Source organism: Lissotriton vulgaris, chromosome 3_1 (genome assembly GCF_964263255.1).
Source record: "Lissotriton vulgaris chromosome 3_1, aLisVul1.2, whole genome shotgun sequence".
NCBI classification, from domain to species: domain Eukaryota; kingdom Metazoa; phylum Chordata; class Amphibia; order Caudata; family Salamandridae; genus Lissotriton; species Lissotriton vulgaris.
The window spans coordinates 913,637,086-913,654,653 of record NC_141689.1 but is presented as its reverse complement, the minus strand read 5'-3'; the positions used below and the strand labels follow the sequence as shown (position 1 = coordinate 913,654,653).

At 44.1% G+C, this 17,568-nt stretch overlaps 1 protein-coding gene across 1 annotated transcript in view; it reads left to right on the top strand.

The window, feature by feature from the left end:
• The window catches only part of TRPM3 (transient receptor potential cation channel subfamily M member 3), a 979,327-nt gene that overhangs the window by 285,046 nt on the left and 676,713 nt on the right, over nucleotides 1–17,568 (top strand). Inside the window, exon 7 of the mRNA XM_086963586.1 lies at nucleotides 13,819–13,993. Coding sequence (XP_086819712.1) covers nucleotides 13,819–13,993 — 175 coding nt within the window. The remainder of the gene's footprint in view (nucleotides 1–13,818; nucleotides 13,994–17,568) is intronic.

Sequence of the window (17,568 nt, the reverse complement as noted above, 5' to 3'; positions counted from 1 at the left end):
ATAAACATCCTAAATTAACCTGTGCTCACCCTCTGGTAGCTTGGCAGAGAGCAGTCAGGCTTAACTGAAGAGGCAATGTGTAAAGTATTTATGCAACACAATGGTTCAGTAACACAGTGAAAACAGAACAAATAGACTCCACACTAGTTTAGAAAAATAAAGGATATGTATTGGATTCAAATAAAACCATAAATGACAAAAATCCAATTAACACTTGTCAGGATATAGGTATTTCAAGCATGCAGGTCAGTGCAACGTTGAAAGCTACTGTGCGCTTCTAATTAGGGTTTTACGGTACCACCGGGGACTTGGCAAAGTTCTAAGCAATTGGATGATAAGCAGATAGTGCTTTTGAAAAAGGTCATGCTGGGCTGTGTATAGCTGAACTCTCAGGTCTGGTACCTCCAGGTAAACACAACAGCCCATGTGGCTGTGTAGAGCAGCTCCTGAGACCTCATGGGTCTCTTGTGCACAGTACCTGTCAGGTGAGGCAAGGGGGTTCGCAATTGACCTGCTTGTGTTAGTGACCTCGGAGAATGAAGTTTGGAAGTCACATTCTCCTCCTTCAAGCGGGGGTGGGGCAGTGAGACTTAGTGGTCTGCTTTCTTGTGGTGCTGCAGCAGTCTACCCACAGGATCATAGGCAGGAATCGACGCTGTCCTTGTTACACTTTGGTGCAAGAAGGCTGTCGATCAGGACTCTGCCTCTTTCGCTCCTGAAGCACTGGTCCTTTGTTGAAGTAGCACTCGGAGAGCTGAGCCCATCTGGAGATCGGGCAAGCGTGCTGTCACCACTGGGGACTGTTCTTTTGTGCTGCTGAGGTGCTAGTTCTCACAGGACAGCTTCTGCAACAGTGTGATAAACGTCAAAGAAGTCTATGATGACCCTGAGACTTCTAAGAACAGGGGGCAAGTCAACAAGGCCTTGGAGTTAATTCAGGTTGCAAGTGGTTGTAAAGTGGGTTCAGTCCTTCTCACTACAAGAGGCAGCAGGCAGCGGGTCAGCACATCAGATCAATTTGCAAAGTGGCAGTCCATCCTGGAAGCACAGCAATCAGCAAGCAGCAGGCCAATACAGCAGAGCAATTAGCAAAGTGGCAGTTTCCCCTGGTAGTGCAGCTCCTCTTCTTGGCAGAGTCTCCTCAGGACTCAAAAGTGAACTGATTTGGGGTGTCAAGGGTCTAGTACTTATACCCAAATGTGCCATTGAAGTGGGGGAGACATCAAAGAGGTCCCTGCGCTTCCTTCCCTGGCTCCAAACACACTACAGGGCAGTATGCAGCTCTTTGTGTGGGGACAAGCACAGCCTTATTCATGTCCAAGTGTCAGCTCCTCCCTCTCAATCTACCTCAGGTAGGCCCATCAGGCTGGTGAAGGGCCACCAGGATGCACATGTCGCATCCCAGCTTCCTTTGTGTGACTGTCTAGAGGGAATACACAAAGCCCAGCTATCCCTGTGTATTCAGAGACAGATAGAGGCACAAAATATGTAAAGTAGAAAATGCTAACATTCTAACAGTGACATTTTCAGGCTAACAATTTAAAATTCGACTTCACCATGAGTTGTGATTTTAAATTGTGAGCCCACACCAAATTCCAAATTTCTATCTGCTCTCAATTGGATATTACACTTAAAATATGTTTAAGGTAATCCCAATGTTATCCTATAGTGAAAAACCCATTTAAGAGTATTTCACTACCAGGACCTCTAAATCTTAAAAGTGCATGTCCTACTTTTTAAATACACTGCACTCTGCCCATGGGGCTTCCTAGGGCCTACCTTAGGGATGACTCACATGTAATACAAAGGAAGGTTTGGGCCTAGAAAGTAGATTAACTTATGAGGTCAAAATGACAATTTAAAACTGCATACACAGGCTCCGCAAAGGCAGGCCTGAGCCATGTTTCAAGGGCTTCTCAGTGGGTGGCACAATCAGTGGTGTAGGCCCATTTGTAGCATTGCATTTATAGGCCCTGGGTATATATAGTGCACTTTGCTAAGGGCTTATAAGTAAAGTAAATATGCCAATTGTGGATAAGCCAATGTTACTGTGTTTAAAATACAGAGCATATGCACTTTAGCACTGGATAGAGTGGTAAAGTGCCCTGAATCCTAAAGCCAACAAAAACGAATTCAGCAAAAAGGGAAGGAGGAAGGCAAAAAGCTTGGGGGTGATACTGCAGAAAGGGCCATTTTCAAAACTGTGTAATCACATTGATCCCCAGGGGTGGTAAAAATAAAATGTGTCCAATGTAATGGCGTGATTGATCAAGACAACTATGTAATAAGAATTACAAACAGTGCATGCAGAATAAGTATCACACTTGAGACTCATATTTAAAAGTGCATGAAGCCAAGTGCAAGCGGACTGGCATGTAACCGTACATCCTGTGTGTAATGTATTTGTACAAGTCAGTCTCAAAAACCAAACATAGTCAGTGTAGGCGCCTGACTCCCTATGTGATCAAATTCAAGATGGTCACATGTCTCTCTCAAGTCGTAGGTTCATCCAGCGCCACCCTCCCAATCAGACAAAAAAGCATGGACTATCACCAGGGAGGAATAAAAGGATAAGCCTCTTATTTATTTGCATTAATGTATCGATGTAAACAAATCAATATTATGAATGTATACCTATTTTTTTGTTCCAGTATCTCTTTATTACTGTTCATGTACAACAGAAAAGGCAATGATGTAGAAAAGTGAGGATTGACACAAGGGTAAATACATTATACATATTTGATTTTGGCAGTCTCCTTGCATGTGTAAACAATCAAAAAACCATGTAACGTATTTGTCAAGAGTTTGCGCAAGATGTAGGAGTACACTCACAATATGTATATTGAGCAGATAAACCGAGGAGGACAATAGTGGAATAATGCCACTACTCATCCCCAATGGAATAACAGTTGTAAACTTTTTTAAAAAACATAGTAGACACCCTCAGCCACATCTTTACTCATTATATTTTATCTGTGTGATACAGTACATGTATTGTGTATGAGCCCTGTATGTTCCACACAGTCGCATTGTGTCCAATATGCATATGACCCTCCACATGTGCACGTGCTCCCCTCTTGTCTGTGCACCAAGGATAGCCCTTAGGAGCGGCGATAACCGCTGTTAGCACATAATAAAACTGCCCCCATGCTGGTTAGACCTGGGTGGCCCATTCTTTTGCATCCCATGTACCTAAAACCCCAGTAAACTGGGACTATCCCGTGTCCATGCTTCAGGGAGGGCTGTCATCCATTTTGACCCTGAGCATGAAGTTTAGCCCAAGCATCAGTCTCCGCTGTTGCCCATCTATGGAAATTTCACAACCACCTGCGTAGGTGTGGCGCTGCTGGTGACTTCCATGCCATTGCAATCTGCCTCTTGGCTACAGTATATGCCAGAGACATAAAATTTACTACACATTTAGTTAGTTTAGTGCGAGGTATTAGTCCTAATAGGCATTGTGCTGGATGTTTCGCAAGTGGTTTAATCATGAGTTCAGCCACAGGCGCCACCACAGTGTCTCAATATTGTGTAATCTAGAGACAGGACCAAATGGTAAGTTGGAAGTCCACTTCTTGTGAGTCGTATTTGGGGCATTTTAGCATTGTGCCTGGAAACATATGTCCAAATAGAGCCGGGCAAGGTACATCTGAATATGTTATTAAAGTGCATGTACCTGAGTTTCAGAATTCTAGACACCGGTTTGACATGTTCCAGAGTGGTCTCCCATTGTTTGCCCATCAGTTCCCATCCTACAATTTTGTTTCACCTATCCCTCGCATCCGGGTATCCACTGAGCTGCCCTTCCAGCAGTGCATTATACAGTAAGGTGACCCCCTTTCTACTCTCCTCATGTTCTAATAAGTTCCTCAGGGTGTCAGAGTTGCGGTTCAGCCTAGTCGTGCTTCCATGTCTGTTTGATTGCATATGTCAATGCACTATACGTCAAGAAGTGTCCAAGAACAATTCCATAATTGCCAGTCACTTCCTGAAATGAGAACATGATCTTATGTGTGTGTGTTTGTACATAGGCCCCAATGTGGTTTGCCAGCATTCAGGCCAGTACTTTGTTTTGTGGTGGAGGTTTATTTGATGGAAGGCCGGCAGTGTCCACAGCAGCAGGCTCGGAGAGTAGGGCATGGAGGGTAGCCCAGAGAGCACATACCTATGCCAATAGTGATTCTCCATCCATGCCAATTTATTCACAGATGTGTCCCCAGTAAGTGTCCCATCAACCAGGTCAGCAGCGAGCTGCCATGTTGCCCCCACAGAATGACTGCTCTCTCAGGGTTGGGGCCAATCAAGAGCTATCTCATGGGCCACTGTAACTGGGCCACTGCATAATATAAGTAGTAATTCAATGACCTCAACCCACCCATATCTGGGGGGCTGTACAGCCTATAAAGCTCTATTCACTTTCTGCCCTTTCCCCATATCAGATTCATCAGCATGCTATCCAGGCCCCTAAAAATATCCCTGGGGAGCACCAGTTGTAAAGCCGAGAAGTGGTACAGCAGCCTTGGTAGCACCAGTATTTTCTGCATTAGCCACTCTTCCCAGTGGAGAAAGGGGTAGGGTCTTCCAAAATCCCACTGAACGACTGGTGTTGGTCACCACTTTGGTCAAATTCCTTTGAATGTGATCACTGTTAGTGTGGAATACGTGAACTCCTAAATAAATAAACATGTCATATTTCCACTCCAGATCAAAGTCCACTATTCCCACTCACTCAGCGTCAGTCAGTTTCCTGAGTGGGCCAGGCACGTTTTGGATGGATTAACTCGCAACCCAGACACGTTTCCAAAACCCTCCAACACATCCATCACAGGCAGGACAGATCGCTGCAGGTCGCACAGGTAAAGGAGCATGGACTCTACATACAGGGAGAATTTTGGCAGCAGCACTACTGCCACTTTACAAACATATTTTAGAAGCAGAAACAATTCCAAAGTCATGGAAGGGTTCAATAATATCCCCAATCCACAAGAAAGGCAGCAAAAACGAAGCAGAAAACTACAGGCTCGTGGCTTTAATGAACAACAACGCCAAATATTACGCTGGCCTTTTATGGCATGATTTTACGAATTGGGCTGCCAAAAATGCAGTAATCCCTATCAATCAGACTGGCTTCTGTAAACACACTGGAACAACAACAAGTCAAGTCAATAAAGCTTTATTCGATTTTTTCAGAGAAAATCATAAAAGCACATATGATACAGCATAAAAATGAATATGAACTACAATCAAAAAGACATACTACTTGTTAAAAACATGTTAAAAGGAGTTAGATTTGTGCAAAATTGTGCAAAGTTTAGCTGATGGGGGGCGAAGACAGTTAGTTCATGGATGCTCTACACCTTACTGCATATTTCAAAAAGCTACTAGCTGCATTGATTGTGAGTTCATCTTCGAGCATATATAGCTTAAGTAAGGCTGGTCGGCACTGTCTTAGGCCCCAGTGTTTGAGGAGCGGAGAAAGATATTTCCGTCTACCATAGTCATAAAATTTGCAAAATAGGATAACGTGAATGTTGGACTGCTTGGAAACATTGTCACAAGGACAGACCACCGGGGTAGGTGACCAATCGTTTACAGTGGGAAAGGTTAGTAGGCGGAAGAAACAATCCATCCTCATCCTTGTCAACAACATTCTCGTATAGGGAGTGGTGAGCGGGGAAAGGTAAGATGGGATGCCGTCATCGTACAGTAGGAGGTTGTGATTGGCAATCGATGCTTTGTTGCCTTCGAGATAAGAACGCCTATCTGAAAGCAAGCCTAGGCAGCGAGCCTTGAGGTCCTTTTTAGAAATCTTTTGACACGTTGTGGGGTTAGTATACATATCAGCTAAATCCAGGGAGGTTAAGAATTTCTGTACATAGACGAGCCAAGGTATCTTTCTTGTGTTGGTTAAGGCCATACAGTCCTTGATTATGTCCTGGTTTAACACCGTTTTTTCCGAGCACCAGATTTTGTGCCATAGCAGGATAGGCGCAGTTTTGATTATGTCTGAAATATATACTCGTGCTAACTCGTTATGGCAGACTGTAGTAGAGATTGATCGAGGGACAGCCAGCAAAAATCTTAGAAACGAGTTCTCACTGGTTTGGATCTCACCGCAATCCGCCAGGCCCCAGATACCTGCTCCATATGTTGCGGTTGAGATACATTTGGCAGCGAATATGTCCAACAGAATTTTAACTGGTTTCCCTCCTAGTTTGACCGCAAATTTCATTAAGGCTCCAATTTGTCTAATAAAAGCCAGGTTTCGGGTGTGTACAGCATTCTTCCAGGTGCCAGTGCTGCTAAAAAGTATACCTAGATAGGTGAAAGTTTTTGTGAGACAGATCTTATTTGCATCAATGTACGTATTGCAGGAAATGTTCTTTTTGGTACTGCAACACATTGTAAAGGTTTTACTTACATTGATCTTAAGACCTCTCATATCCATAAAAGTAGAAAAAGCGGTCAGCGCTTTTTGAAGGCCTAGTTGGGTCCTGGACATAATCACGGCGTCGTCCGCGTATAAAAGAATGGGAACTGCATGGCCTTTTATTTTAGGATAATCCACATCTAATTTGGCCAGGCAGTCGGCGACGCTGTTGATGTACAGATTAAAAAGAAAGGGGGCAAGGATACAGCCCTGCCTGACCCCCTTTCTGATAGGGAACTTATTTGTACAAGCTCCATCCTTCCCGTAACGGACCTTGGCCCCGGCTCCTCGATAGAGTTCTTTGATGAAAGATAAAATGTTAGGGTCAACGCCCATGTTAGTGAGGGTAGACCAAAGTAGGCTATGATTAAGACAGTCAAAAGCAGAGCTTAAGTCCACAAAGGTCATGTAAATGTTGCCTCTTTTTGCCAACACATGTTTGTCAATGATCAGGGCTAGATTTAAACATTGTTCCACTGTCCCGAGACCAGAAACGAACCCATATTGAAATTTAGATAAAATGTTATTCTCCTGTTCCCATGTCTGTAGTTGATTCAAAAGGACTCTCCCGGCCACCTTCATCATGGAGTCCAGTAATGAAATGGGTCTATAACATTTTGGGTCCGTTCTTTCGCCTTTTTTGAAAATGGGTATTATGATCGCTTCTTGCCATGTTGTGGGGAATCCTTTCTGGGCATACGAATTAAGAACGTTGGTAAGAATGGGTGCCCATAATTGGATGTTATCTTTGAATAGATCTATAGGGATTCCATCTGGGCCGGGCGCTTTGGCATTTGAGCTTTCGACGATGGCCATTTCCACTTCCGGGTGATTGAAGTAGATGGAGAGTGGAAACGACTCTAGGTTGTTGGTTAGCGATTCATTGTTCTCCATTGGTTCAATTCGGTCATCTAGTTTGTACAGTTCTGTAAAATGGTTTGTCCAGACATCTTCAGAGATAGCAATTTCTATACAGTAAGTAGTCCTATCATTAAAAAAGGGGGCATTCACCTCCCTCCAGAATGCCGTGTTGTCTCTTAAAGTACTGGCTTTCAGCAGGGCTTCCCAGGCCGCATTTTTTAGAACCTTTTTCCTGTTCTTAATTGCCCGTTTGTATGCGGCACGGGCGGATCTGATTTCCATCTGGTTTTTTGGAGTTTTGTTAAGGCTGGCCTTCAGGATGTCGCGAGTGTTTGAGCACTCATGATCAAACCAACCTTGATTCTTGACAGCATTGTTTTTGTTGTTATTATTACGGGTCAGATTTTTTCTAATTAATGACGCGATTTGGTCGAAGGCAGAAATAATTTCTGATGGATTAGGTGGAAGTTCCAAACAAGTCAGAAAGAGGTCAGGACCCGATTTGATCAAGTTTTCAACAAACTTCGAGGTGTCGAGTTTAGCCCATTTTATGGTGTATCCATTTCTAGATGAAAGTGAAATGGTATGTGAATGAAGATTTTCCAGGTTGCTCCTGGGCTTAGTACCACAGGAGGGGGAATATATTTTAATACTGATGGGGTAGTGATCGCTCAGAACCAGCTCCTCTCTGTTGAATTCTAAGGCGTCTCCATGGTGACTGTGAGACAGGAGGAAAAAGTCTATTATCGTGAGCGAGCCCCTTCCATGGAATGTGGGTAGGAAGTCAGTCGGAGGAGAAGTTAAATCATTAAAGAAACCCAGGTCCCACTCATGTAGTAAGTTGTTCAAATGGGTTCCCGTGGTTGAATGTTCGAAGTGGGTAGTGTGTTCTCCATTTGGGGCTCTTTGGTCACAGACTCTGGTTCCACTATATGGGCATATATGACAATTGAAGTCACCTAATATAATCAGGCGCCTGTCTGAAGAAGACCCTCCCATGCCCTTCTTTATTAATTTAGAGAGAAACTCCATACATTTTGTTTGGTCGTCCCTCTGAGCACCATTGTATAAATTAATGATGAGAGAGTTGACGATCTCTTTCCCGGACATTATAAAGGCCTGAAGTAGGCGACCAAAAGACTTTGAGCTATGATCAGTTTGCGGGAGGACAACGCGTTCTAGTGATACATTTAATCTGTTCGAGACATATAGACAAAGGCCTCCGGAGGGTCTGCCTCTATGGGATTGGGTGGAAGGAGTGAAATGTGTACTGTAGCCATCCAAATTTACGGGTGTCAAATCCCAACATTCCTGAAACGCTAAGATGTCGAAAGTATGTATATAGTTCAGGAAAGTGGGGTCGCCTAATTTGTTTGAGAGCCCGGCTATATTCCAGGATAAGATGGAGAGGTGATTATCCTCAATGGAATGCTGTGAGGAACAGTGTGAAGGATTTCGTGCGGGTGTTAAGAGTAAAAGAGAAATCTGTGAATCATCAGTTTGTAGTCTTTCCAACCCAGAAGGGCCATACGGCGAAGCCGGGTTTGGAGGGACCAAGGGGGGTTGGGAAGGGATAGGGAGCCCGTATTTACTTGACGACAGCCCTGGGCTAACAGGAGACCAGGGTGTCATAAAATTAATGTTTGCCGATAAATGGTTGTTTAGTGGTCAATCAACCATTTCGAGGGTAGAAAAATAGTTACTAGTTGGAGCCCCTCTCCACCCCTCTGCATAAGGTTGATCTCTACTGGGGTTCCAGGGCTGGTAGTCCCAGTCCCTCCTCCTATTACGCCTTTCTACTTGAGACCAGCTCCAGCCTGGTGATTGGTCCCAGTTTTGGGGGAAATCCTGTTCACGTGGAAACCTCGGGGGGTAAAAGAAGGACAGACGGTTAGTGTCTATGCTTCCCCTTCTCTCCAGGGTTGACCAGGAACATATGTAACTCACTGTCTCAGGGTTGTCAAAGTTAATGATGATGCAGTCCCCTTTTATTCTTTTCCTTGTATCCCCTATCCAGGGGACTCTTCGTACCATGGACAGTCTACTTTTGCAGTATGAAGGAAGGGGTCTATTGATCTGAAGCCACTGCATAACTTTATTTTTCAATGACCAGGTGGGTTCACTCATGTGTTCCTCCAATTCTGGTACCCCTGTAAGGATCACGGTGTAGGGGCTTGCTTCTGGGGGAAGATGGATTGGTCTCTTTGGTCCGACTGGTTTGCTGGGTGCATCGGCATCCTGTTGGGCAACCGGGGGTTTAGGGGATGGGGGCTTAGGGTTCTTTCTTGGAACAACAACAAATATACTTGCCTTTACGCTTATAATAGATGCTGCAAAAACTGCCAACCATCCACTCTTCATATGCTTCATCGATTTTACATTTGCCTTCGATACCATCAATAGGAATAAATTGTGGGACAAGTTACCAAAAAGAGAAATTCCATCAGCTTTACTGTCTCAGCTGATTTTGCTTTACCTGACACGTGGGTGCAAATCAAGCTGGGAGCCGGTGACTGCCTGTCGAGAAAAGTACAGACAACTAAGAGCCTCAAACAAGGATGTGTCCTGCCCCGACCTTGTTTAACCTATTTATGTCAGACCTCACCCCGAGCTATATAAGCTGCAGCTCTCACGCTCCTAAGGTTATAACCTATCAAACTTATTATACGCCGACGACATTGCCCTAATTAGCAGCACGCCGATTGGTCTACAACATCTAATTGACACACATACATCTACGCGGCTACAAATGGATTAAGTATAAACCTGGATAAAACAAAGGTGATGGGAATAAACTTGAAGAGGTCTACAAACAGCTAGAGCTGGCAACTAGGAGGATCCCCATTGGAAACCGTTGGAGAATACAAGTATCTGCATGTAATAGATGATAGTAAAGGCACATTGCAGCAATAGAACGAAGCAATAGAAAGGAGAGGCAGCGCAACGGCGGTAGCCCTAACAAATCTCAAATTAAAAACAGGGGGACCCAGCTTCACCCCCTTGCTTCAGGTGATTCGAGCTAAACTCCTACCTGCTATCACCTACGGAAGCGAATGTCTATGAGGAGGTGACACTCAGATCTTGGACAGCACAGTATCCAGGGCAATGAGAATTATATTCAACCTTCCTAAAAATACATCTCCGGCACAAATAGGACTAGAATTCAGTCTAAGGAACCAACAAATAGGGCGAAAGGGTGCCTATGTCAAATGCTGACATAAAATAAAGGGAGCGGATCTGACAAGTAAGAATTCCTACCTCTGGGAGGTGCTTGAAATAAAAAAAGGTAGCGCAGCCACAATTTATCTACAAAATTCAATAGGCACCCCGGCTCTATGAAATCTCTGGGACAATACTGGATCGCATAACACATTCAAAGAGCTTGTAAACAAAGCAGTTAAAAATCATCTCTCTAGTGGAGGACAAAGCGGCGTTAAAGAAAAGGGCTCATGGTTGGATTGTCCTTCAGAGCTACACTAGAGGCACCCCTCAACAATACTTAGGCGCTGCGTTCATGTGGTCAACCATGGAGAAATACCTACATCTAAGGCTGGGCATTCTTCCGTCACTGTACCATCTTCCCCCGTGGAAACGCTTACAAGCAACAAACAACTGCCGACTATGCAGGGATTCATAAGAGGACAATATACATCTATTATGCATGTGCAGGAGATTGGATAAGGAGCGCAGATGCATGTTAAAACCTGCATTAAAAAAAACGGGAATAAGAGGCTTCGAAGGCGAAGATACCCTACTAGCCTGCCGCCTTGTCTAATTTCTAAACAAGGCAGGAAAAATGCTAAACTCCAACTGGCAGCCAAAAGGTGGGGCCACCACACGATATTCTTAAGACTCATTGCCCTTGGCACCATGGCACTTCAGATTCAGTACCTCTCGTTGCAGCTACCTGGAGCTATGCAGCACCCGAACTGGCCAAACCAGAGGAAAAACGGGAAACTGGCAGCTACCAGCAACTTTGCCATGCAAAATACTGAAAACTTTTTAATTACCCTTCTTTCGTTCCTAACAGACCACCTGCAAAAACTGAGATTAATGAAGTTGTACATGTTACCACATAAACAAGGTCTTGAACTTCGAATATTCGGCTCTAATTGTTTTATCACAGCGAATTTTAAATATGGTCTTATTTTGAAATATTTTGATAGATTGTATTATAATTGTAATGGTTTTAAGAAATCACGCGATAAAAGTTGATTGATTGATAAACGGAAAGTCTCACCTTTTTGGAGAGTTTCTTCATCAAAGAAACTCTAAATGACTGTAAACAAATAATTCATGGTTGCATACAGGTGCCATAGTACAATATCCCCCATTCCGGGTTTTTGCTCCTGAACAGAACTGCGAGAGACTCCATAGCAAGTGCACACATCAAGGGGAAGAGTGGGAACCCCGCCTTTTGTCACAGCCTATGGGAAACTGGTCAGAGATATCCCTACCCCTGCAAACCCAGGCGATTGGCCGGAGAATATAAGCATAATCCACTGTCTGATCTCCTGGCCAAACCCCATACTTTTCAGCACCCCCCATCAGGTAGAGCCATCCCATTGTGTCAAAAGCTTTCCCGATATCTTGGGAAAGAGCCACCAGGAGTGTACCATTCTTTGGCATTAGCTCCAATATGGAGAATACCCGCCAGAGTCTTAGGAATGTGCTTCTCCCTGGAATAAGCCTGTTTTGGTCAAGGTGAATCAGGGTGTTGATTACTGAGACGAGTCTATTAGCCAGTACCTTCCTGTGTATTTTGCAATCTGTCTTCCATAACAATAGCGATCGATAGGAATGCACATCAAGGGGGTCTCAACTAGGTGTGGCCAGAATTTGCTGAGTTTCACTCCAAGGAATTCTAAGGAGTTATATGAAAAGTCTGCAAGATTCCACAGAGTTCCACAAATGGGCAGAAATCACCATGCCACGCTGTTCAAGAAGATTTTTAGCACCGGGTGTTTGTTCCGCATGGGAAAATCAGCGCAAATGACACCACACACCAGAGTTCGATTTGCTGTCCCTCAAGTGGATTTTTTATTCAAGCGGCAGCTTTCTCATGGCAAACAGAGACCTTACCTTTCCCGGGTGAGGACAAAAGGAATAAAAAAACACTTAACTTAAGCCGAGACATGACGTCCTCTTCCACCAGTCATCTCTTTTCCAGGCTGGCTCCAACACGGGACCAGGAAACTGCACTAACCAATCCTGGTGCGGCTCTCACCAGTATGAGCGCAGTGTTAGAATTGGATAGAGCAGGCTCTATTAATACTACTAAGAGCACCGGAGGCTTGCACTTTCTCTAACCCAGCTGTCAAAGACAGATAGGTTGAGGGATCTTCAAAATAAGCATGTCTGGCTGGCAGTCCCAAGAAGGCAGGCCAAAGAGGCATGCGCATTTTAAAGTGCATAGCTCCCTGCTGCCATTCGGCAGCACCAGCTCCACCCTGTCCTATCACTCAGCTCAGGACAGGTTGGTTGCTGAAAATATAATGGTAATAAAATAAACTTTATCACCATTTTATTTTTCAGCTCTGGCCTGTGGGGTGATGCTCCTCTGCTCAAATGGGGGAGCTGCCACTAAAAGCAGAAAAGGTTCTTTAACAGGAAACAGTATTGAGTTTCTGGTCTCAGGTCTTTTCTAGTATTCTTTGGTTAGTCCCTGAACAAAATACTACTGAAGTTAGCATCCCTTGGATAAGTGAGCAATGGATTTCTTAAAAGAGGCTGAGCAGATTTCTTCTCCAAAACAAATGGAGTACCATGTACACCAAAATGTAAATCTGTAAAGAAGGAATGTTAATCTGTAGAAAACAAGACAAATAAATATACTTGGATAATAATGCACAAAATAGCCATTGGAATAACACACTTATACTAACCAGTATTAAATAACACAACCATAATAAAGATACCCAAATGCAGCTTATAAATGATTTATTTTATTGAAATATTTGTATTCTGATGTTTTTTTAAAAATATGCATTTGGAAAATCAGGAAATCCATTTATTGCAGTTTAACAATCCACAATATCAAAAACCTGTAACGTGTTTACAGATCAGTGCTTTACTTACACAATTTGTGAAGTGCTAACAAGAAAGTGAATCGTATATGCAAAAGTGAGCACAACGAAATAAGATTGTACTATAATTGGGCAAAGCAATAATCTTTCAGTTTGCCCAAGGGATCACCGGTTCACATATGTATGTGCTCGCGTCCAACGAGTAGTGCACAGTCCATGGATCTGGGATTGATCAGCCTCCAATGGTGTCTACTAAGTTATAATACATTGGTCAACAATGTGAATTAATGTCCATCTTATTGAAATACCAAAATAACTGACATCTCTTGGTGAACCAAAAAAAGAACATATGTTCTATTGTTTAATGCAGAATAACATGTCACCTTGGTTAATGTACAAGTCGTAAATGAAGTCTGATTCTTAAGTATTCTGTCGAACTGTCCTAGTAAACGTGGTAATTTCGTTCTGTCTCTTGTTTCGCTTTCATTTCCTATTGTACAGGAATCGGGCAGGGGGTTCCAGTTGTGGCCCTCATTGTGGAAGGAGGACCCAATGTCATCTCTATTGTCTTGGAGTATCTGCGCGACAGCCCACCGGTGCCTGTCGTGGTGTGCGATGGTAGTGGACGGGCATCAGACATCCTTGCCTTCGGACATAAATATTCAGAAGAGGGCGGGTACGTTATTATATTTTCATTTAACTTACTGCAGACAAAGTGATTTTGAATGGCTAGTAGCTTCAAGGTACAGAAACCAGCATGTAAGGAAATTGTCAATGTATGTATTGTTGCTGAAACAGAGATAATCATCATATACGTCTAAGCATTGTGCAATGTGTTCTGAATTTGGAAGTGAAGCAAAGAGAATTTACATATTAGCTGAACTCGAGCATTTGCGTACTTGTCAGCCATTTACCCGCATCGCTGCGGCGGCTTTTCCCGCTGTGTGCGGCGTTTTTGAAAATACCGCGTTACATGAAAAGCTCAGCTCGTCCTCAGCATACGAGCGCTGTAGCTGATGACGAGCTGAGCTCGTCATCAGCATCAAAGGGGTTAACTATTTTAATTCACATCGTTATAAGAAGAATATAATTTTACCTGTAATAATATGGATTCAGATACACACTCCAGAAGCAATATAATACAATATGCTCAAGGCGCACAACAAGCATTTGTGCCCGCCTTTTGCTCCTTCAAGACACTTTGGTATTACAGAAGAAGCTTACTGGCTATGCTCTCATTCAATTGAGGGGATCTTTTACCCACATAGCAGACACCGACGCAGAGGCAGGAACGCTGTCAGAAGGGTTACTGATTGTGTGCCACGTATCAGGTGGCACAGTCAGTGCACCTTCTAACCATGAGTATTGAGGGATACAAGGGTCCCAGTAGCACCACTGGCACACACCCTGCTAGAGGATGCAGTCACTCGCTGAACCCTCCTGTGGGGGATGCATTCCCCCTTTGATAAGAAGTTGGCTCTCCTGCTTACAGTTAAAACGGACCAATGAGATGACCCTCCTTTCACTAATGCACTGGCCTCAAGCTTGCCCCTAGGCAGGTGCCAGTTAGTATCCGCCCTGAAAGCTGCAGACATTCTGTAAGGGTGTGCCAACAGGGAGAGTTCACTCAAAGTGTAATTCTGGCCCATTCATGAAGTTTTGCTGAAAGGGCAAATTAATAATTAGCTGTGATTTGACATACTGCTATAGTAGTGTCCTAATTTACGCCTTCTCTGAGAATCAAATACATGTTAAATTCCTAATCTGAGAATATCAATTCATTGTGTGCATCACTGTATTCTTCCAATAATGGTACAGTACAGCCTAGCAACGATCACAGGATTACAGGGGGTGCAAATCATCCAAATACGATTCCAATGGTCTATGTGCGCGTATTTATCTTGAGTGGCGGTCATTTCTTGGTCAGGTCCTGTTCCTGGATTGCAGTGTTCACCGGTATTCCTGCTCTTCACCCTGCATCATGCCTGTTGTGCCTGACTCTAACATAGTTGGAAGAACTACCTCAACTAAATGACTTGCTGCGGGCCAGATAAAATCTTGTAGTGGGCTGGATATGGCCCGCGGGCCTTATTTAGGAGACCCTTGCTCAGACACAGTAGTAATATCATATAAACAGTGCTCTGTCCTTTTATGGGTCAGAGGGGACACTCCAGCCACAACAGTTCTGGAACAAATACAGTGTTCGACATGCAGCTCTGACAATGCTGATCTCCCATCCTGATCCTGCAAAGAGAGATTGCCAATCTAATGAAGTCATCCACCTCTTTTACACCAACATCACCCAGAGGTAATTCAAGAGGCAGTTACAGAGGTAACAACAACAAGGGTAGAGGTCGCGGAAATAATAACAACCGCAACTCCCCAACCCCAAAACAGTGACTTAATACAACTCCCCCCAGACCACATAACACCGTTCGGGGGACGTCTATCACAGTTCCTACCTGTCTGGGAAAACATCACATCAGGCAAGTGGGTGAGACAAATTATCCAACATGGTTATTGCCTAGAACTCACAGCTACCCCACCAAACATCCCCCCCAAACAGCGTCCAATGAGTCAAGACCATCTGACATTGTTAAAAGAAGAAGTACTATCACTGTTACAAAAGCATTCCATAGAGAAGGTTCCAAAACATCAGCAAGGGACAGGAGTATACTCTCTATACTTCCTAATCCTCAAAAAAGACGGGTCTCTAAGACCAATCACGCGCTTCCAGGGACAAACCTAAAGGGATTTTCTCTCTCTGCAGCAAGGACATAATTAACACACGAGGGTAATCACCCAACCGTTGCTTTGGACTGCCTTTCTCCCCCCGGACTTGCAGCACTCTTCCTGGACTTTCAGACTTGGACCTCTGTGTTCCCCGCCATTTTCTCTCTATGACTCACTTCTTCTTCTACCTTTCTACTCCGCCTTTTTAGCGATCTCTCACCTCCCCCTCTCTGTCCTAGTGACCTCTCTATTGTCTCTCCTGATGCCTACTTGTGACTATCTGCTTCCCTCTCTGGTTTGTCTCACTTTCCTGCCCTTCTCTGTCCCTCCCTTGGTGATGTGACTTTAAAACCAGTCTTATCCCCTCCCTATGTATATAGAGATAACTCTAATCACTAGTATATACAGTAGATGTGACTTTTAGAGTATATCCATGTGTATCCGTCATGACTTCAAACAAATTAGTTGCAAAGGGGCAGCTGAAATTCCAGGAGCCTAGTCCCGACAGCTCGACGACTTCGGAGGGCTGGAAGTGGTCCCCCGCTACACGGCGGAGGAGGGCACTGGACATCGAATGCTGTCTTATGTAAAGCGCTTTGATAACCTAATCGGTTCAAGATCCTGAAATGTGCAACGTAACTGATTCTATGCAAACTGCTGTGATAACATGTAACGGAACTGGTGTTATGTAAAGCGCTCTGATAACCTAATCGGTTCAAGTTCGCGCTATAGAAAACTCTAAAAATAAATAAATAAATCCAATTATGGGGTCTCGGGCTGACCTAAGGGATCGGGAAAAAGGGTACACCCACAATGCCCTCAGATTAGGGGTAGTGCTAGGTAGGGAGATATATATAAATCAGACTGCCATGTTAGACTGTGTATTCTCTTCACCGTGTTCATAATGCTGGTTACTTTGCTTTGTTTTATCTGCCTCACAATTGCAGCTCATTCTCTCTATGCAAGGATACAGTTGTTGCAATAAATATATTGAAAACTTCCCTTTGTATCTTATGTTTACCAAGGGCATGCATGTGTAATTAACGAATGGGGTAAGATCTGCTTTCTCGATTACCCTGGGGATCAGAGTATCATGTTCTAGGTTGCCAAAATCACTTGCTACCCCAGAAAAGTTAAGGCCTTGGGTGGGGCACTGTGAGCTAGCCGGGAGTTGGGGCAACAGTCTCTGATGGTGAGATGGACTGATACCCTGAACTCTGATGTCCAGGGACCATAATATAGAAGTGCACCCAGGGTGCAGAGGGCGTTTTTGCCTACTTTGTGCATGCCGGGGTACTTTGGTATTACAAAAGGGGCCACAGATGTTTGTTAATCCCCTTCTGTAATACTGAAAGTGTTGGTGCACATATAGCGCCAGTACTTCCTCATGAGGAAACTCCTTTGCCTCTGCAACCACGCCGTATTACAGATGCAGGCACAGGGGCAAAGAAGCTCTCAGGAGGCGCACTGTTAGTGTGCCCCCTGATATCAGCCCTATGGAGGTGGGTAAGGGGGTCT